Here is a 21,968-nt window from a genome sequence, read left to right as displayed (position 1 = left end):
ATTTTCCCTGCACAGGAAAGTTATTCTGTCTACTTGTCTCTGCAGGGTAGAAATACATTCTCTATGTGATTTTGAACCTTACCCTCTTCTTTACATTTCTCTCTCCAGAGAAGGTTGTCCTCAGCCAAAATCCTCCAGTATCGACAAGTCTGAGCCGCCTGCAGCAGGTCCTTGGGTTCCAGGAATGAAAGTACATAGAGTGCCAGCTGTGGGGAGGAAGAAGGACGGCACACTACTCACACTTCCGAAAATGACAGGGGTTACTCTCCACAGGGTGAGCATCTCCACAGGGTGAGCATCTCCCTAGGACAGTTGTATTTGGTAGACTGAGCGAGCGAATCAAGAAGAGCAGTATTTTAAGAGCAAAGAAAACGCTCATTAATCTCCTATCAGGAATCTGAGGCTTTATTCTAGATGATTTTATTGGTATTTACTTACAGTGAGAACAATGCCACTGATCCCAAGTTTCTTGTGTGAGCCTAGTGCTCAAGTTCTTAGATTAGCCTAAATGTTGATAAAGAAAGGCTTGAGATTTGTTCACAACAATTATTAGAAAAACACCAGTACATTATGTCAATACAGTAATAAGGTTTTAAGTAACACATTCTCTCTGATAACACAAACTTCCCTAAGGGCTTAGATCTATGCCGTTATTCTTCCATATATGAAATAAAGCATTTTTTAAATGAAGAAGCTTTCCCCACCCAGTAGTTGAAAACAAAAAAACATAGATGATGCCAGGCTCTCTTTCTAACTTCACTTCTTTTTTTTTCTTCTGGCAGTCTTTGGAAGAGCATGTAAGCCAAGAGAACTTCTGGGGCTTACCTTTTATTAATAATCTGTGCTTACTTCTTAAATGCTAAAACATTCTCAAACTGTGGGGCTTGGTGAAGGCTCAGTTGGTCGTGTTTCATGTACAACCATGAAGATAAGGATTCGGATCTCAGCACTCTTGTGAAGCCAGGCATGGCAGTGGCAGTGATAATCCCTGTGCTGGGGGGGCCCGACAGGAGCTCACTGGCTACTCTAGCTGAATGGGTAAGCTCTGGATTCAGTGAGAGACCATGACTCATGACTCAATAACATGGGGAACACCTGAGGAACACACCTCTGGCCTCCACATGTACATGTGTGCAGAAGCATCTGCATGTATTCATGTACACTCATTTGAACACATGCACATCCTACACATACACAAATAACCACCACAAAGATTTTCAAATTCTATTGATTTGAGGTCAGGAAGTTTTTGCATGTTAAGAGTTGTCTATACAAATAAAAATAAAGCAAAACAAAATAGAAAAACTCTCAGAGATAACTAAAAACACTAAGCTATGAGAGAATCTGTAAAATTAAGATTCTAAAGGAGGGTTTCAGGTATGGAAAATATATCAAGGTGAGTATTCGCTTCATTTACAAAAAAATGTTTCCTACTATTTTATGCCCTGATGACCTCATGTTACTTTCCTGAGTTCATTCAGAGTTTTGTTGCAGAAAAAGCTCACAAGAATAAACACTTCTTTTGTGGGACAATGTCATTTTTAAAAAGTACTCCGAAGGGGAAAAACACCAGGAAAATGATGTTTTGTCAATTTTGCTTTTCCCTAGAGTTATGTTTAGTTTCATCGTTTGTACTCAAATTTAATGCAAAATTACAATTAGGACTATTAATGTCTCTTAAGAAAATCTTGGAGTGGTTCTCTAAGAAAAGAGAAAGCATAACTATTTTTCTGTTCCAGTTTGCAGTTTCAGGATCATTTGTCATGTGTCATCATGTGTCACTTTTCCGTGCTGTCTTTTTAGCTGGTATGTAATTAGGAGCATGTGCATAGTAATTTGAGAAAATATAGAGCATGGGAGTTAGTCCTTTCTCCTGATAAAAATTAAGCTGTGAAGTCTAAAATGTCAACACATGCATTATATTTAAACTATGTAGCCACATATGGCTGTATGATGATGTGCTGTAAGAATGGAATTTCTATGTGATCTCTCTCTCTCTCAGATGGAGGATGACTGGTAAAAATGGACAAGGACTTATAGGTAAAATTCTACGTATTAAAAATAATTACAGGGGGCAGGAGACATGGCTCAGCAGTTAAGAGCATTGGCTATTCTTCCAGAGGATCTGGGTTCAATTTCCAGCATCCACATGGGAGCTCATACCTGTCTGTAACTCTGGTTCCAGGGTTTCTGACACCCTCACACAGACATACGTGCAGGCAAAACACCAATGCACATAAGAAAATAAATAAATAAAAATAACTACATAATTCAAGGACCAGAGAAATACAACAGTCAGAAAACTACTAGTCCTGAAGGAACGTAAGAGAAATAAGTGACGAAATAAGAGCAAAAATAGTATTGCTGCTTAATGAATCCAGAACTTTGAAAACATCAACTATAAATAACAAACATACCCAAATAACTAAGGTCAGGTTTCAGAAAACCGAGGGAAAATCTGAAGAAACTCAGTGACTCTCATGCAGACTTACCTATCCAAGTGGAAGAAAGATGTACCCTGGTTATAAGCATACTTCATGTGACAATTGCACCATTAAGCCGTGACAGCAGTTTGTCAAAGTGTCAAACTGTAAGGCGCAGGACACTGCTTACAGGAGGCAGCAGTTATACACTTGGAAGCACCCGTGTGGGGCGCAACGGATGGCCCTTACTTACCTCTTTCGGGAGCAAGGAGATGAAGTCTCGCTGGAACTGGGGCTCTATCACTTGCATCATATGCTTCACCTGTGTTGGTTCACAGCTATCAATGAGCTCATCTAAAGCCAGCAGCTTCTCTGGTCCACTCCAGCTCTACCAAAGAGGGATTGGACACTTTTACCACCCCAGAGATGTTCCAGTTACAAACTATACACAAGACCTGAGTGTCCACATCTGAGCAGTGGAACCACATGACAAGGGACTATGGACAGAGAACTTGCCTCCAGAAGCCTCTGAAGCCATCCAGGTTTTAGTTTCAACAAATTTACTGAGTACCCTTCTCGCAAAGCATTGTCATGACTGGCAGAAAAAAACTGCATTTATTTTTAATTATAATAGTTATGCATTCATCTAACACCAAGACCCTGGTGGAGATACCAAAATCTTGTTCCAGAAACATCAATCTGGGTTATTGAATAAATAGAAAATTTTGATAGATCATTTTTCTTTCTCCATATTCATTTTAGTGGACAGCCATAACATTTTATGGCTTGAATAAGGCTTTCATCTAAGAGCTAAGAGATTTGTGTATAGTTTGCAACATCATTTAGAAAGAAATTAACAGTTGGATATTCTGCATATCTGACAAGTGTCTTCTATAAACTTTAAAAAATGCTTTGTTTTATAAAAATATAGATAATAAACAGCAAACAACAGAAAAAAATTACCTCAGTTAATTTTTAAAAATTAGGCCAAAAAGGAGTAAGGAAAAAATGCTATACTTATGAAAAGTGAAGACACATAATTACACTTCAAAAATACGAGTTCCTTTAAACAGCTCTCAGGTTGGATTTTGTTATTGTTTCATTTTTTTTCTTTCTTTTTTTTTTTTTTTCTCTTTTTAAAAATATTTTTCCACCAGTGAGCATGACTGCTTAGGAAAGCCATGGTTCTTAAAAGGAAAAATTCTTATGGCCATATGAGTAATTTAAAACTTTGGAATTTTGTAATAACTATGTAAAACATTTAAGTAACTTCACAAGAGACAAAATAAATAAAGACTGTGTTAAGGCTCTTAGGAAGCTTCACTCAGAATAATTCTTAAAGAGGTATTTACTCCTTTAGACTCTACAATGACCTCACCCCTTCCTTCTTCTAAATTTACTACAGATGATGCTAGCACTACGGAACGACAGCCAGCATTTCACTACTTCCACGACCTACTCTACTTTGCCAATGTAAGGAACCACAGGCTCCAGTAAGTTGTGTCCTCTCCTTTCACTTGCACATGCAATGTTCAAAACATTCACCCCACTCATCTTCAATCCTCTGTGCTCAGGCAGGTATACACCTGGATGTTGGACATACAATACGTACAGTGCCCTACACTTGAGTAAAAGCACTGGATTGTTTTGTCTTCTCCCACAGCACTTCAGGCGTTGGCTCAGATTTGACCCATTTGACAACGTGGTCAATTTCCATTCATCATTGACCAGACAGTATACATAATTTAAATTTTCATATTTATTGACTTACATCCCTCACAGGGTTTGAAATGGTTTTTTTATAATATGTTGGTCATTTCTACCTGTCCTACATTACAGAAAATTTGTAGACACTATCATGGCCATGGCCGTTTTGGGAGACGGACAACTATGCTGACTCAATGAAACTGCCAATTTTAATTAAGCATTTGAAAACAGAATAACAGTGCAGAATCAGAGACCACCAAATCCACCAACCTCAAAACATCGAAAACTTGGTCCTTACTGCACCATCTAAGCCACCAGTGTCTCTTCTAGATGATGATGTTCAGACCCCTAAATGGCCTCTGGGCTTCGTAGCTTTGTTCTGTTCTATCCCCACACAGTCCTCAGAGATTTGTTAAAGTGACTCTTCTGCTTACAGCCTTAAGCCTCCTAAGCCAAGACTTGGTTGGCACAGTGGTTCCCAAACACTGTCCAGGGTCCCAAAATTCACTCCAAGGACAGCTTAGTTTTTATACAAGCAAATCATCCAACGTTGATTCAGGTGATTCATGAACCAGCACTTGGGGACACCGGCAGGGTGTGCTTACTATTCCAATCAGGCACGAGGTTTTATGATCTTGGGCAGCATTGAGCTTCATGGTAGAAACTCACTTCTCTAGAACCTAAGCATGGCAGTGCAGTCTACCTGACTGTTTCATTTTGAGACAGGGTCTTGTACTGTAGAGTTTGGACTGGTCTTAAATGCATGGCAATCCTTTCTCTACTGGGATTACAGGCTTGAGCCACCACACCCAGATTACCTATCTCTATTTGAACAGCTCCTATACTACTGTGGGCAGTTCTCTTGTGGGTTAGTCCAAACAGCTTTACAATCCAACTCAGAAAACATGATTCAGGTATTGCTTTCTAAAGAACCCATGACTCAATCTGCTTTTATTCTGATGTAAAGTTTTGGACTATTAAAAACAGTACTTTCGGGGCTGGAGAGATGGCTCAGAGGTTAAGAGCACTGGCTATTCTTCCAAAGGTCCTGAGTTCAATTCCCAGCAACCACATGGTGGCTCACAACCATCTGTAATGAGATCTGGTGCCCTCTTCTGGCCTGCAGGCATACATGCAGGCAGAACACTGTATACATAAATAAACAAATCTTAAAAAAAAAAAAAAAGTACTTTCCTGACTTTCCTGTAGTCTTATCTGACTAAATACATGAATTTCTTCAACTTTTTTTACACAAGGTTTAATAAGCTTACTTCATCATGCTGTAACAAATACAGTTTCAAAGAAACAATAAATTGATCTTGTTGTCACTCTCTTGACGGTTTTAATCTTTTGTTCACTAACAAATAAGACAAGTAAAATAAAGCAGAAAATACACGTAATTTTGGAGTTAGCATGGAGCTTGATGAATCCTTCAATATAGATTTTATTAATTATAAATAGCAAAACAGATGTCTTTTATAGTTCTTGTTTTTTGGTTTGAGTCTAACAGATCTTTCCAAAGCACACAGTCTTAATTTGAATCTGCTCTGCTAACATGTGCAGGCATTTGCATAATGCTAACGCTCTCTCACACACACTTCACCTTTGTCCCTCAGACTCCCATGAGAAGCCTAGTACTGACAGGCTCCTCTAGACCCAAGATAACTTGGCTCGAAAGCTGTGTCTTGGTGAACAGAGGAAACTGACATTTACTGTTGTCCTTCCATGTAGAGTTGGAGGCACATCTATATACTTTTTCCTTTGGACACTTTTTAGTATACTATTTGTTTTATGTAGTATGAAATAAAGGGAACAATGGTTCCTTAATAAAATTACCCACTAGTTAAGAGGCAAAACCAAAATTTGAACTAAGCTTTTTCATCTAGATCATATATGCTTCTCTTCCATGATGCCTTTGAACCATAAAAGACTAATTCCATTAGTGTCTTTACCTACTCTAATTTTTTTTGTTTTTCGAGATAGGGTTTCTCTGAGCAGCTTTGTGCCTTTTTCCTGGAACTCACTTGGTAGCCCAGGCTGGCCTCGAACTCACAGAGATCCACCTGGCTCTGCCTCCTGAGTGCTGGGATATAAAATTTTTAAGTGAAAAACCATACACTGTACTATTCAAATTACATAAACAACCAAACAAACCCTACCCCTCTGGCTAAGGGAAAAAGCAGACACAACGACCATTGGACAGTTTAATCAATTTAAGCAGTGCAAAGTTTGGGTTTTTTGCTTTTGTCTTTAATTTACATTTCTGTTTTTCAGTAATAGTCTGTTATCTATAGTATCATTTGTTCTCATGCAATTTACAAATGGAGTAGAGAGTACTTTGTCAGGGTAGATGAAGCTGGACCAAATGCTGCATCACTGCCTGAAGAGCAACAGGAGGACAGTAAGGGGACAAGAGCTCCCATTTCGCTTGTTACACAACAGGGAAGTCACCATTAAATGCCCCAGTCACATATTTGTAGAAAGCTTGCCAGTTTAATTATCCCTCATGGGTCAGCTCACACCATCCCACTTTGTCATGGAGCTGTGGCTGTCCATAAGATTGGCATTGAAGCATCACAAGCCTCCAGGCAAGTGATTCAATTCTAGTTAGTTTGGCACTAGCCTGGAAACACACCACACCACACCCACACGCCACATCACACCACACCACACCACAGGACAGGACAGGACAGTGGGGCCGGGTCATGTCAGAGACAGACATGGACCAGAAGATTAAAGTTGATCTACCTTGTCAGGTGGGCCTTTAGTTGCTACAGATTTGTTTCTACAGAATGTCTGGGGGAGCGGGGCAGAATTAAGATCTTTACTTGCAGGGATAATTCCACATTATTTTTGTGAACTAAGAATGGGCTCTCTCACTACAACTACTCATATGAAACAGATACACTTTTATAGGACCAAAGACGGCTCAGGGAATTTGATTTTCTGATTTTATTTTTATAGCTGACATTTCTGAAACTGAGATGTAGTGAGTATAACATGTGGACAGTTTATTAAGGAAACTATGGGATACTAAATAAGCATTGTATAAAGGGTTCTCTAAAACAGCCTCTTGGAAAGGAAGCATCAATGTCTCTACTGCAGGTATATATCAGAAAAAGTTCTCAACATCCTACCTAAGTGCTTACAGAAAATATTTCGGTACATTAAAATGCTGTGGAAAAATGGGCCCAACAATAAAAAAATTATTTGGAGTAACCTGCTAATGAGCTTTGTTCCAATCAACATTTTGAAGGCTGTTTGGATGGACGCTAAAGCTACCATTTGGTTTTCAACATCTGGGTGAGACATCAACTCTGCACTCCTGGGTGCTAGGTTGTGCACACACTCATGTGCATGCAGGAGAGAGAACACACTGATATTCCCATTTCCCTGGCTTAATTAGAGATTAATATTTTAAATATTCCTTTAAGACTATATAAACAGATGTCTGGATTTAATTTTGAGTCTTATTTATTTCTAAAAGGCTGGACAAGAGAAAATGTTGAGAATTCTCAGGGCATATATTGGAAAAAAAATGAACTTGAGGTAAAAGAATGGGGAAGGTGATAATCCTTATATGAGTTTCATCAACAACTGTCTGTGAACATGAAAACTCTCTTTGCGACTGTAGTGTTACAACATTTTCCTAAGTCAAATGTAACTTCCATTTCTTTAATCCCAAGACTCTTAAACCTAGTACTATGACGTTTTGGGTTGGATAATTATTTGTTTTGGGAGGCTATCCTTCATATTGCCTCTACTAGCTAGACATCAAAAGGGTCTCATCCCTCATCTATTCATCGGGGGAAAAACTCAACCCTGTGAAGAACCAGGGCTCCACACCTGTCAGTTACAGTAGCTCCACCTGCCCCAACCCACTTTGCCAGTGTTTCAGGAATCACTAGAAGGCACAAAACAATCTCAAACCCATCTAGAAGCACATCACTTCAAGTAAGCTTTGTAGCTATAGATGAAACACACACACACACACACACACACACACACACACACACACACACAGAGAGAGAGAGAGAGAGAGAGAGACAGACAGACAGACAGACAGACAGACAGACAGACAGACAAAGTATTTAAAATATTAAGATTTGAATAACAGGGCTTAAATCTTTGAAATGACAAATAAAGCCAATATAAGTTTTTAAATCATAGTTTCCTTATGTGTTCATTATATACCTAACAATTCAAGAATCCAGAGGGAGTGAAATGTGTTCATTTTATATTAGTATGGTGGCCAATATCAGGTATGTTCACATTTTTATTGATTATTATCTGGAAAGAATTATTGAGGACTTCATCTATGGCAGCTGTTTTGATAAGCACTTGATTTAGTCTACCATTCACGATAAGAAGATATCAGACAGTCTAACTAATTTAAGTTATAAAAATATGTAGTATTCAAGGTGACTAATCTTCCCAGTAAATGTTCAAAGAATTTAAATTCTAGTAAAAGACAGTAATTGGAACTTGAGCAGATTAAAGCCAAATGCAAACAAGGCATTGAGAGAAGCCACCAAGTCATCTCCACTAGGGAAGTAGTGAAGGGTAAGTCACCTCCAGAGACTCGCTGACAGTTCTTAATCTCAAATGCCTTATTTATAAGAAACGTGTTCAGAAATCAAGAATACATTCAATGACATAGAAATCCAAACATAAACAAGAAAATAAAGAGTTGTCTAACTAAAAAGAGCAATAAAGATATGCAAATACAAACTTATACAAATAAGCACTGTACTTTAATTCTGAAAGATGTATGTCACATCATAGGCTTGTTATTTTAAGTGTACACTCGGGGATTCCCAGGATGCCTATCTTTCTGGATGACTACGACCCTACCCAATTCCAGAAATCTTCTATAATCCTCCCCTCCAAAAACCCTACACCTCTTAGCAGGTAACCCCAGTCCTCTCCCCTGTCTACCTGGCACCCACTAACGTACTTGGTCTCTTTTTATTAATAATCATTTCCTTTTACATCTGGCCTCTTTCATTTCGTGCAGTGTCTCCGAGGCTCATACCTGGCACAGCACCAAACCACACTCCATGTTTTAAATGGCTGAATGATTCTGCACTCCTATCCCCACCCCAAGCAACTGAGTGAAGCATTTCAAGAACGTGGTCCCATAGTCACCTGAAACATTTTCAGCCACTCTTGGAGGCCGGTGGGTGGCTGGACCGAAGTGATCCTGCGTCGTTGTTGCCCTTGCCCATTGGCAGCTCTTAGGTCCCCAAAAGTTGTTGGTGTTGCTGAACATGGTACAAGCCCAGTGGTACTAAAAACAAAAAACAAAAGTACAAGAATGGAGGTAAAGATAGGTCTTAGTTAAGTACTGTGAACTCTGATTTCATCAGAATAATGATCTGGTGTTCTTCAAACATCAATACAGCAATCCCTTTTGCTGGCTATTCTCAGAGGGCAGGGATACACAAAGCCTACTTTGCTTTCTTCTTTTTCTCGTATTCCACAGATGGTCTCACTATGCAGTCAAGGCCAGCATCAAATTTACTATGCGGCCCAGGCTAGCTTTGAACTCACAATCGTCCTGTTTCAAACTCTTCAAAGCTGGAAATACAGGCATTTGCCACCACATTTGGCCCTGTTTTACTATTGTAATTAAAGTTTTTCCCTATCATCATCCAGGCAATGTTATTGGCAATCAAATGGAAGACTCTATGAAAAACCTGTATGTCCCCAGTACACGTTTGCTTAGTCAGGGCTGCAGGCGCAATTAGTAGTAGCGCACATGCTGAGCGGACACGGGCCTGGTTCAATTCTTACCGTAAGTGAGTAAGTAAATGACTAAGCAGACAGGCAAGCAAACATGGCCGTAGAACATACAGCTCCTACTTCTAAGATGAGTCCAAATTAGAGTTTAGATTTTCTTTATTAAAAGGAATGTGAAAGCATTAATGTTACCAATATTTCAGAGACAAAAATGTTTTGGATTTCACTTCTTACACATAAGTCCTTAAGTTTGACCCAGATGCATTTATTAAGCTGAGCTTAGGTATCTGGTAGTAGTCAGCCTTGATCAAACATGCAGTTTTTCAGAACAAGTAGAGAACTTTCAGGCAAAATTAAATGAAAAGAGACCGTTGAAAGATTATCTACTAATTTGAACTTTGAGATAGTGGGGAAAAAAATCTAAACAATACATTCAGAACCCAGTACAGTGGTTCTGATCTAGTTCTGCAACTGTATTACTCTGCTCCCTAACAGCAGGCAGAATCCAGACATGTACTGGTGTTCTCGGGTGGTGGTCCTCTAAGGAAGCTCAAGCACCGACAGCAGGGCAAACACTGAGCTTTTCTGCAGGCGTACTAAAAGGACAAGCCCTGTCTAGGAAATTCCATCTGTGAGAGAATCCTCCATTCACTGAACTCTGGTAATGAAAGGGTTTTAAGTCCAAAGAGCGGCCAGCTCACACCTGTTCTCAGAGCACTTGACGGTGAGGCAGTAGGACTGTGCACGTTTGAGGCAAGCCCAAGCTAGACATGGTGAGTTCCAGGCCAGGCTGGGTTACAGTGAGGGTTTGTTTCAAAAAGAAAAGAAAAGAAAAAAATCCAAAGAGCACATATAAATGTACCCTAACTACTGATTATCAACATCTGACAAACTGCTAATGAAGCAACTCTCAATTTTTTAAAATACCTGAATCACTGTATTTTACAGAAAAATCTTCATGCCTGCACTCTTTGAATCTTTTAATATTTACTTAAGAAATCTCTAATATTCAATAAGTAAGTCAATCTTTCCTTCCTTCTAATTCAAAAGCAAATTCAGCTTCTTTTTCTCAAAAATAAAACAGGATGTGTTAATAGTTTAAACTTCCTAAGGAAAAAAAGGCAGAAAATGAGTTTCATCTTATTACCTGTCAAAAACCTGCCCAAAGCATCCCCTAACTATCAAACATATATGGTAGTAACCGACAAGAGTCCCAAAGACATGGCCGTAAATATGCATCGGTTCTAATTTTGCTTCAGGACGGATGATTCCTTGTGCAAAGGCAGTTGCTGTCTTGATATAAAAAGTAAGCAACTAAAATTTTATGAAAATCTGTTCTGTACCAAAAATTCCATTCTAAAATAACTGAACATTTAATACTTCTGTCTTGGGATTAAAACATTAACAGAAAACCAAAATGATGCGGACTGACTGACATCTGTCCATTAAAAAAATGACATTGACAATTAGTTTAACATCAAACTCAACTTTCTCAGCTGAGAAATACATTCTCAAGGTTAGAAGGAAAAGTAACTGAAACGAACATTTTCCTTGTCTCTCTATCCCTCCACACCCTCTGGTGGAAGTGCCTAAAACAGTGGAACAGTCAGATGACCAAGAGAACTCGGGAGAGAAGAGCTGCTCTGCGGCACGAAGCTTCTGGTCTGTGGCACTGTCTGTCTCTCCAGAGTGTTCTGTATGTAAAATGACTCTAAGTAGTACGATCCCTTAATTTTACAAAAGAGCATTAAAGAAATTTCTACAATTGAATGAAATAAAAACAAACTGTTGGAGGGGGACGCAATCTGTACTAAGGTTTTCAGGAGCCTTGTATCTAGGCAATGTTAATTTTATTCTACTTTATAGAATAAAAATAACTAAATCAAAATGCTTTGGGAAAAAAAAAAGATCATAACCATGATGCCCTTAGAATGTCTATTGTTCATTCTGACCTGTTTTTCAAAAAAAAAAAGGGGGGGGGGGGGAAGAACCACAAAGGTTCTTAAGATACTTTTGTCATTTAAATTTTAAAATACAGCATTCCAAAGCCATTTTTAATTGGCTGGGAAATGAGATATTGTGCTTAAGAAGTTAGCCTAATTAGCGTGAGAGTGGGCAAAGTTTTATACTGATGCAAAATCCAAAAATGATGGAGTGAAGCAGGAAACAAGACTACAATTGTATCTAGTTGTTATGGAAACTATTCTACAAGAGTAGAAATGTATGTGTTAAAACATAAAACCCATCAAGTCAATAAATGGGGATTTCTAACACATTCATTCCATGGAGTAAGACTAAGTTCGTAACTGAGAGATTTACCTCACTGCTAATAAATTTATCTTCGATTTGGTATATGTAAGTATCTACCCTAGAACAGCAGTTGCTATAGTAACTAGAGACATTTCCTCACATTCAGATCTCATGGTTTACTGTTTAGAAGTCCCTGAAATTGTGACTTTAAATTTTTGTTCAAAGAAGTCCTGCATGTGCCTCCCATTAGTATATTAGTAAGAAGGTCTGAAATAGACAGTGCCAGCCCTTCTGCTCAGGTTTAGACTGGAGCCCTTCCCCATTTCTATAACATCAAAACACATTAGAACAGCTGACCACACTGAATACAGTAGCATCGTTATTCTGCGAAAACAAATGCAAAGAAAAGCTTTCAATGACACCCCCATCTACCCCCTCTATTTAACGTTACCTGGTATAATCTGAGACTTTGCATGGTTTCTTTCCCAAAGAAAAGGAACGGACCTCAGAACCATGGTCCAACTTTCTTTTCATCTATAAGGTAAAACAGATAAGTTGTTGTTGTTGTTCTTGTTGTTTTAAATTACCCGGTCCATTATCAGACTTTGAGTTCGCATGCTAATATTAAAAACTGTTAAATTTTCATGTACCTACAATGGTAACTATTGGTAGGTTAAATAGAAAATATGTTACATAGTTTTTCCTATTTGCTTATTTCCTATTTTCTTATAGACTGGGTAGGTAATGTTCTCTTAGTATTCTGTTGGGATGAACAGTGTATGGTGATTTAGAAACTAAAATTCATCATATCCTTAGAGAATTATATACTTTTTATATTTTCAGTTTAATAATGAGAAAAATTTTATTAGCACACACAGAAAAGAACCATATTTAACATGCCATTCTTACTAATCTTCATTTTTCTTTAAAATTATTTTAAGCTCAAAAACTAAATTAAAAATTTCACAAGCAAAAATATGGATAACTGCATTTTAAACATTCATATCATTATAAAAAGGTAGAGAGCAATGTATATAAGCTAATCTTGACTAGTGATTATAATAAAGAACAAAGTAATTAGCATGGACAACAGAGACAGTTCAAAAGAGTAAACCCTAACAGCAGAGAATCTGCATCTTCTACAATAAAGCTGTAGGAGAAGCCATCAGCTGCTACATGCAGAGCATACAGCCCATAATCAGGACAAAATAGTCTTGAAACAACGGAAGGATTTTAAGAGAGTGAACTATGACTAAGATATATGTATATAAGACATGTCGAACACATACATCCTAAAGGTTTCTCACTATGCGATGTTATGCTATCAATACTTTCAAAACTGCATTCTGTTAATGTTAATATTGAAATTTATTTTTTGTATTTCACTATCAATTAATGTAGGTCATCTGAGTATATGTTTATTTCCAAACTAGAAAATAAGATCTGTTAAGGTTCAACTTTTTCTATTTCAACAGCCTCTCTTGGATTTGCATGTACTCACTAGCTACTGTATTATTGCATGTTATGGGGAGATGCCATCTTTATTTTTATAGTAAAGTGGAACCCCCATTTTACAGCAGCCTCATTTTCCTACCTATTGCTTCACATAGGAACACATGGAACACAGTGTACACACTGTAAATACTAAAAAGAATCTAAAAGACTCGAACTCTGAGATGGGATAACAAGGACTCTAATCATCATGCACAAAGTCTTCCAGTCAACACTGGATGGTTTTTAGCTGCGAAGGTTCAAGATGCTTATGCACAATGTATACCTTAGTTCATGAAATGCCTACTGGGGAAAATGGAATTGGTCTGCGTTTTCCCCTCTGGAGTTTCTATACTCATGTCATTTTAAAGACAATTCTCTCCAAAATATACTGTTTCTTTCTCTTTGTAAGTAACTGTATTGAAAACCGGACATAAGTAATATAAAAGCTGTAATACATAGGTAGCCATGTGCTTCCACGTGTATAATTCGCAGACACACAGATATGTACATGTACACGAATGAATCCATCAGGAAGGTCAGTCAGCACAGAACTTGGTAACTTTCACAGATGTCTTTCACGATCATTATGAGAATCTCTGATACTCATCTGAATTAAGTCAGTAATGCTGGCTCTCAGAACTTCCCAGAATGTCTTGTAAATACACTGGTACAAATGCCATCTGCCACTAAAAGCAAACTTTATTTCCACCTTAGACTCTTTCAATGAATAAAAAATACTTAAAACACATATCAAGGAAATCACCGAGAAGGGGGTTTTATGTTTAAATTATTTTATAAAACAAAGCACCCTTTGAATGACTATGAAGTCTTTTAAATATTGTACTGTTAACTGACAATACTGACTTTACAACCACAAATTAATTGGGTAATTTTTTAAGGTACCACAAGTAGTACAATCTCTTCAAATACGAACCCCACACATTTCAGTGACTACACTTTAAGAGTTAACTAGTGAACACATATGTATGTCTATGGTACAGGGAAACTGAACGGAAAGGTTCACGAAAAGCCAAGTGAGGCTGAGTATTTCCAGGTCAGCATTTAACGGAGCCACATTTCTCAAGTCTGGATACGTTCTCAGTGAAAAATTCTCAGATGGAAATATACATTTCATTTTAAAGCTTCCCCCAGCTCACGCCGTCGTTCCCTAGCTGCTTACAACATTCATGAAATAAAACAGAATACCAGACATCCAGCCACCCACCAAAATTAGAGGATACTGCAGCCATCTCTGATGATACAGATTTTCCTTCTCAGGCAGGCACACACACACAACCACACAGAACAGGAAGAAAACAGATTACTTACTTTGTAAAAAATCATTTTTAATGTGCCGTAGAAACCCATATTTTCTGTATTTTTCCCCTTCAGGGATTCTGTGCCCCCGTGTGTCCGGCTGCTTGGCAGTCTCTGACAATATAACCCCTTTTCAGGTAGGTATGTCACAGATTCTAACGTGGACATGCTCAGGCACGCCAGAAGAGGAAGATTAGGCAGCGGAACCGGCAGCAAAACTCCCCAGCACCAGCAGACGCAGCTCAGAACCAGAACGCTGCTCGGGACGCACACACGCATGCAGCTCCACTGAGGAGAACTCAGGGAATAATGAGCGAGAACCCACAAGATTATTGGAGGAGACTGTGCCCTGTCAAAGCCTTGACTGAACAGATTCCTCCCTCAGCAGCAGAGGGATCAGATTACATCTTCCCTTGAACACAGAATGGTGCAGTCCAGGGTTCAGCAATGCAGACTGCACATCAATTATATGGTGATCTGCTCCAGGGAGCCCGTAAGCACACAACGCGCTGAACAGAGGGCGGACGTGGGCAGCAGAGACCGCCCCCACATCACAGCCCCTCTCCCCTTCCAAACTTTCAGATTATTTTTGTGTTTTGTAAAACCCACATTTTTGACGAGTTTTAAATAGCACTCAGCGTTACCACAAATAAGTCCTTCCAGAAACATTTTGAAAATGAAATGTATTTGGGTACCCCCGCCCCCAAGGCAAAGCAGGCTATTTCATTAACTGTCATCCCACCGGCCAGTCTTGGCAGAGGCTGATCAGGCTCTTCACCTAGCTTGGGCAATACGGACCGGGCAATTCCAAAGGGAGAAATTAAATATTCTTGGGGGAACTGTCAATAAAGTAAACCAGTTTGAAGCACATAGGTTTTTTGTTTGTTTTTTAAACAACAACAACAAAAAAAAAACCACCCAGAAATTATGTAAGATATATTTCAGCTGGTATGCCTCTTATATTAAGATTTAATGAAAAAAAATTTTTTTATGCTTTACCATTACATTCTTTTAAAATATAGTTTTCAAGATAACTACCAGTGATTCTGGGGAACCATGAGGATTATCGCTAGAGATAAGCCAATTCATCTACGGCCATACCACCCTGAACGCGCCCGATCTCATCTGATCTCGGAAGATAAGCCAATTCTACCTAATGCAGAGCGTTTGTCTGAAGGCTACTTTCTCCAAAGTGAGCAAAAGCTGTATTCTCCCTGCTCACTGGGGAACCTCCTGACATTTGTCCAACCTGGGTCAACAGGAGGTAGTGGACTTGTATCTCAAACGCGACTTTGACAATGCACATCGCTTAGCATTAAAAGGGAATTTTATGTAATAATAAAGAAACTAATTTTGCCTAAAGGCAACATTTTTCTTAGAATGATTATTGTATGAATTTAGGTATGCATCTTGCAACCTGCTACACAACTGCCCTTGGAGGCGGTGATAAGGCTCCTTGGGTAAGAAGAGTCTGTTATCAAGTGCCCAGCTAATTAACTCCTCCCCTCCCCACTAATGTTCTTTATTACAGGTAAGCTATGTGCCTACAGTTATTGAAAGTACTTGGACAGTTTCTTTTTCCAAAAACAAACAAACAAACAAACAAACAAACAAACAAACTCACTAGTTATGCATTGTCTAACAGCTCTGCATGGTGATAGAATATTGTATGAAATATCAACTTGAAAAATGCTTACTATTATAACTAAGACATTCGATGTAAATCCGTTTACTTTCGAATGAAAATAAGATAATGTAAATTTTATGGAGATGCACATTTTAGATTCTTTCCTAGAAATTATGTTCTACTATTATCTTCTCAAACATTTACCTAGTTCTTACATTATTCCCCCATCAGACACAATATGTACACAAATACTTAGCAAAAGTTAGTTTTCCTAGCAATCAATCCATTCTCTTCAAAGGGACGTTCTTTTAAAATCTCTTAATTTGAGGAGGGGGAGGAATCCAATAACTAGGAAGATACACAGACCCTTATTAACTAACTAGTTGCCTCATGATTTAGGAAAAAAAACCAAAACAGCAAATAGGACTTCCTTGTTTGTTTCAGGCTACTGAAGAATATTAACTAGCTGGAATCTCCTGTAGAACTGTTAGGGTCAACCATCTTGTCTTGGGTAAACTTGGTGAACCAGGGGTAGGAGAGGCTGGGTACCCTTCTGTGTCAGCTCAAACTGTGGCCTACCTCCAACCGAATTAACCTTTTCCAAGTACTGAGTTAAGAACAGAGATGAACTTTCACTAGTAAAATGGAATACTATCTCAAAATGTTGCTGTTGAGTCTTCTATATAGTCAAAGGAATGCTCTCACAGTTACACAGCTGCCATGGAGTTACAAGAAAACTTGCTCATAAATGTTTATTGAAACAATACATTGGGAAGTCTATACTTCCCCATTCCTTCCAAGGTTCTCACTTGGGAAAGAATTCTGTTAACTTATTCCTTTGTGAAAGAAATCACTAATGATGACCTCAATTTACCAAGTATTTAAACAATTCTCCCAATACTTAATCTACAATGCTAATTTAATTGGCCAAGCAAAACTAGTTCACCAATTTTCTAATCAGATTTCAAAGTAACAAAGTAAAAATTTTCCAGCGTCCTTTGAAGTCCTTTCAGTGAAAACCATGCTGTGTCTTTCACCAGAATCCATCTACTCATGAACACTGTAAAGGAAATCAACCACACAGTCTGATTTCTGGCTGTCTTAGCTTAAATACTGATGGTCTCAAGCATTAATCATATTCATGTTTTAGTAATACATTTTTATAAGGTCCTTGTTTCTACCAATATTATACCTGGGTAGACCGAAACATCAGAATTTTAGTTTATGGTCTATGTAACTCAGCTTATTTTGCATTTTAAGCCTTATACTGTAACATCAAATAGATTAGCTAGTAAGTTACTACAACTAAGTAAATACTGAGAGGCGTTGTATAAAATTTTAGAATATCACATTAAATAGATATTCATTACAATAAAGTAAATTTTCATGTAATTTCAGCTAGGCAATATGTTTTCCATTCTTTAGAAACATCCCTTGTGCTAACAACCTATAAGCATTACTTAAAATCTATTAGCAAGGTGAACAACTTTTGAGTTGGATGTATATAAATGGATGCCAGCAGTAACTCCAGAAATAAACAGCATAAAGACACATGTTCTGTCCCAGAGCCCAAGCCTACGGGAGATAACTCACACAGCTAGTCTAAGTGAACAGGCTCCTTCTCAGCAAATGGTTGGAATCATTGAGTTCGTTAAACTAGGTGATGGTTAGAGACAAAACCAAACACAATCTATGTATAGTGAGAAAGAATAAACAGTCTTCCGCGGACGGTACAAGTGGAGTCTGCACACACCGTGTCAACAAAAGAAAGAATGGGTCCGAGTCCTCTGCCTTGACCTTCAAGCTCATGACCCCCTCACAATACACAGCTCTTCTGCTGCTCCACATCACTACTAACGAGTCTTGGTATTGCTTCTGTCACAGCACTCTGGCATTATTTTTGTACACCTTCATCTCTACTAATTACTCCTTGAAGGTTCATATCTCACTCAAGTTTATTTGTAGGACATTCAGAAAAACTTTATGTATCAAATAACAGCTTTAAACAATTGGCCATACAAGCAAGCAGTAGCAACCATAGCATAATTAAGTAAAGACAGAGACACATATGTATGTATATATACATAAAGTACGTTTCTTAATACCTATTATACCTATATTATACCTATATAGTATTTACAGTATATCAGTTGTTTGTACCATGAGCATAATTTCTTCGTTACTTTGCTAACATTTAGAAATACATTTCTACCTCATAATAGTAAAAGGATGTATTTGTACTTTGATGCCAGTGATTCTGTTATCATGACAACACTACTCTGGGAAGGAATAGGAAACTACCTACCACAGTTAGCTGTCTTTCCCTGAGCACAGAATTTAGATTACAGACAGTTCACATTTTCTACATCAAAGAAAGGAATGCCAAGCATGTTGAGGCTGTAACAAACGTTTTGAAATGTTACCAACTCATCACCATTAACTTTCTGGGATGTAAGTTCATATTGAAAGACTCCCAGCATCTGCATGTGTACTGCAGTAGGCGAGGGCACAGACTAGTAAGGCATTTCCTACGTTCATTAGAAAACGTGTCAAGCACAGGACAGTATATGATTTAAGACATTTTCTTCTAATGTATAGTAAATTAAGAAAGGACAAGGAAACACACACACAGCTCTTAGAACCCACAATAAAATTAGTTCTAAAAATACTAAAATCTAGATTTTGAGACTACTTTCCAACTAAACCAACACTATAATATTAATGTGTTACTAAAAAAATCACCAACATTAAACAGCATAATCCATAACTTAAAATAAAACTAAGAAACGTACACAATGAAGTTTTATAATAACATATGAAAGTTGTGACCATAGTAAATCAAACTGTAAATGAACATAAAGCTCAATTTTAAAAGTTTTATTTAAGTATAACTGTAAAAGTAATATTTTCTTTTTTTCTTTTTTTTTTTTAATTTTCTTAAAGTTCAAGCTATTTAGTATCCTCTTTACAAAGAACCAGCCTCTGATAATGGACACAATCAATTACAATGTTAATGCAGAGATTACAACACATGTGTGTATATACAACTAAATGCATAAATGTTCACACATCCAGAACTTACACACAGATGAAAGTTAAGAGTTCCATTTAGCATAGTCACAGAAGAAAATAATAAAGATAGAAGTTTTATTTATTTTTCTAGAATTTATATTTCTGTAGAACTGTTGGGGACTTAGTATGAGGGCAACATCCTTCACATTCTAGTTTATGCCTGTGCCCTAACCCGGCACCAGCGCATGCAAGCCATCCTTGTGGTAGCTCCGATTTACCTAAGAAGTACTGAGTTTCTCCATCTCATTCATACTTCAGATCTACAGCATATTACCAGTATCTTAAATCTGTATATTATTAGGTATTTCCCCTTAAATTGTTATTGTAAACCTATTCTTATAGTAGTATTTTCAGTAAAGTAAGGAAAATGTCATGGAAAAAATACAAAAAGAGGTTGACTTTAAGAAAAACAAAATAATAAACTAACACACAGGAAAGAATGAAATGATAAAGTTAATTTCCCTTTAATGTAAGGCTTATAGTCTAATTTACTCTCCTATTTTCTCTATCCACTTCCAGATTTATTGGATGTCCAAATGTATATGAGAAAAGTTTTCATGTATCTGAAATCTTATGTGTGAATACCAATCTTATATTCATTTCAAGGTGTTTAAAATTCTGGAGTTAGTCACAACAAAGTTTGGGTCATTAAAAAAAAGCTAAAAGCTAAGAAGTAAAAGTAGTGTTATCTATTGAACCAACAAAAAAGTTGAGTAGCAGTAGTCATCCATATGCTATGGAATGGACCTGGAAGCCATCTAATCTAGATTTCCTTTGTGTGAGGATGAACGTGAGATGCAGAATCAGAGGAACCCTTACTTAAACACCAGTGTGCCCTCAGTCACTTGGCCTTCATGAGCTCAGTTAGTAATGGTATTACTCACATACCCCACAGTCACTGTGAGGACTCTGTGAAAGTCCAACATGTAATGAATATCCTACAAATGGTAACTGCCATTAACAGGTGAAAAGGGTAAGAACTGAGTGTCTTACTTAGGTTAAACAGGACTTAGCTCTGGCTCCAGAGCTCAACATTTCTAATTCCCATTACATAGGTGGTAGGTCAAGCTGAGCACAAAATCAGACGCTGCTAAAGAAAAAAGTGCTCTGTTATTTAGATAATAATTATAAATGCAAACGACAAACTAATCTTACTCAGCTCAACAGAACAATCACTCTGGTCCTTATAACAATGCTTCTATTATAAGTAGGAAATCTGAGGAAAGTGTCAATTCAGGAAAAGGTGACAGAAACTGAGAAGAAAAGTTAGGTTTAAAAATCTATCAACTAGCCGGGCAGTGGTGGTGCACGCCTTTAATCCCAGTACTCGGGAGGCAGAGCCAGGCGGATCTCTGTGAGTTCGAGGCCAGCCTGGGCTACAGAGTAAGATCCAGGACAGGCAACAAAACTACACAGAGAAATTCTGTCTGGAAAAACAAAAACAACAACAACAACAACAATCTATCAACTAAGAAATAATACTTGAGAGAAATACCCTGTCTCAATATATATGTAAAATGCTACTAAAGACAAACAAAAATACTACATTAAAGGGTTCATTACAGGGTAACCCATGCACTACCCCATCTACTAACTCAGTTACCTAACGTTAAAGTTACAACGTTCTTTAATTTATTAGCCATCTACCTAATTCATTTAAGAGGCCTGCATGCCTTTCTGTACAAGGAGAACTTACAGGAATGTATAAGTAGGCATGAAGACTGCATTTTTCATTTTGGTTGGAAATACTGACTAATAAGAGGTCTTTCTGTTTCAACAGACACTCACAAGCACGTTGTGTTCTTGAATACAGTGTAGTGGAAGAACAGTGCAGAGAGATTTCTTAACCATTAGTAAAATGCTATATCCTCAATACACTTCAGGGAGGCAGAGAGATATGACTCATTGATTCCCACTAAGAGGACCCTTACTATTCAAAAATGGATAGTTTGGAATTTTTCCCATACTGTTCTACCATCAGCCCTTTCTCCTATACTTGGGCCTCCTATGCCCCTAGACTCAAAAGTTTCTTTCTAAAATACATACGTCACTACTGTTTATCAAACACCAAACTGGGGAAGGGCTACTTTGAAGTTCAACAATCGCCCCTTAAGGAGGAGGGAAGAAAAACCTAAACATAAAAATGTTAATGGTGGCGGCCATCTAAGTGGCTCTGTAGGCCTTCTCCTTCTTTCCTTGCCTGTCAATAAAGAAACAAGCATGCTCTTTGAGCACCTCTTATGTGTATATAAGCACATTACTTGGATGTAGTGTGCATGTTCTGTGGGAGGAAGGAGACAAAAATACTAAAAAAACGAACACAAGAAGTTCATATC

The 21,968-nt window shown here is 37.8% G+C and overlaps 1 protein-coding gene across 3 annotated transcripts in view; it reads right to left on the bottom strand.

Annotated features, from left to right (window-relative positions):
* Fbxw7 (F-box and WD repeat domain containing 7) overlaps positions 1-21,968 on the bottom strand; it is a 145,637-nt gene that overhangs the window by 11,849 nt on the left and 111,820 nt on the right. For 2 of the 3 annotated variants that reach the window (XM_059265553.1, XM_059265554.1), the window contains 4 exons: positions 12,574-12,656; positions 9,279-9,420; positions 2,677-2,811; positions 83-206 (listed from right to left, as the gene is read on the bottom strand). In XM_059265553.1, the coding sequence (XP_059121536.1) occupies positions 83-206; positions 2,677-2,811; positions 9,279-9,420; positions 12,574-12,656 (484 nt within the window). Of the gene's footprint in view, positions 1-82; positions 207-2,676; positions 2,812-9,278; positions 9,421-12,573; positions 12,657-14,945; positions 15,213-21,968 lie in introns of those variants that run through there. The other variant, XM_059265555.1, reaches the window with a different exon arrangement.

This window comes from Peromyscus eremicus, chromosome 6 (genome assembly GCF_949786415.1).
Source record: "Peromyscus eremicus chromosome 6, PerEre_H2_v1, whole genome shotgun sequence".
Taxonomy (NCBI): domain Eukaryota; kingdom Metazoa; phylum Chordata; class Mammalia; order Rodentia; family Cricetidae; genus Peromyscus; species Peromyscus eremicus.
This window is presented reverse-complemented; position numbering and strand designations above follow the sequence as displayed.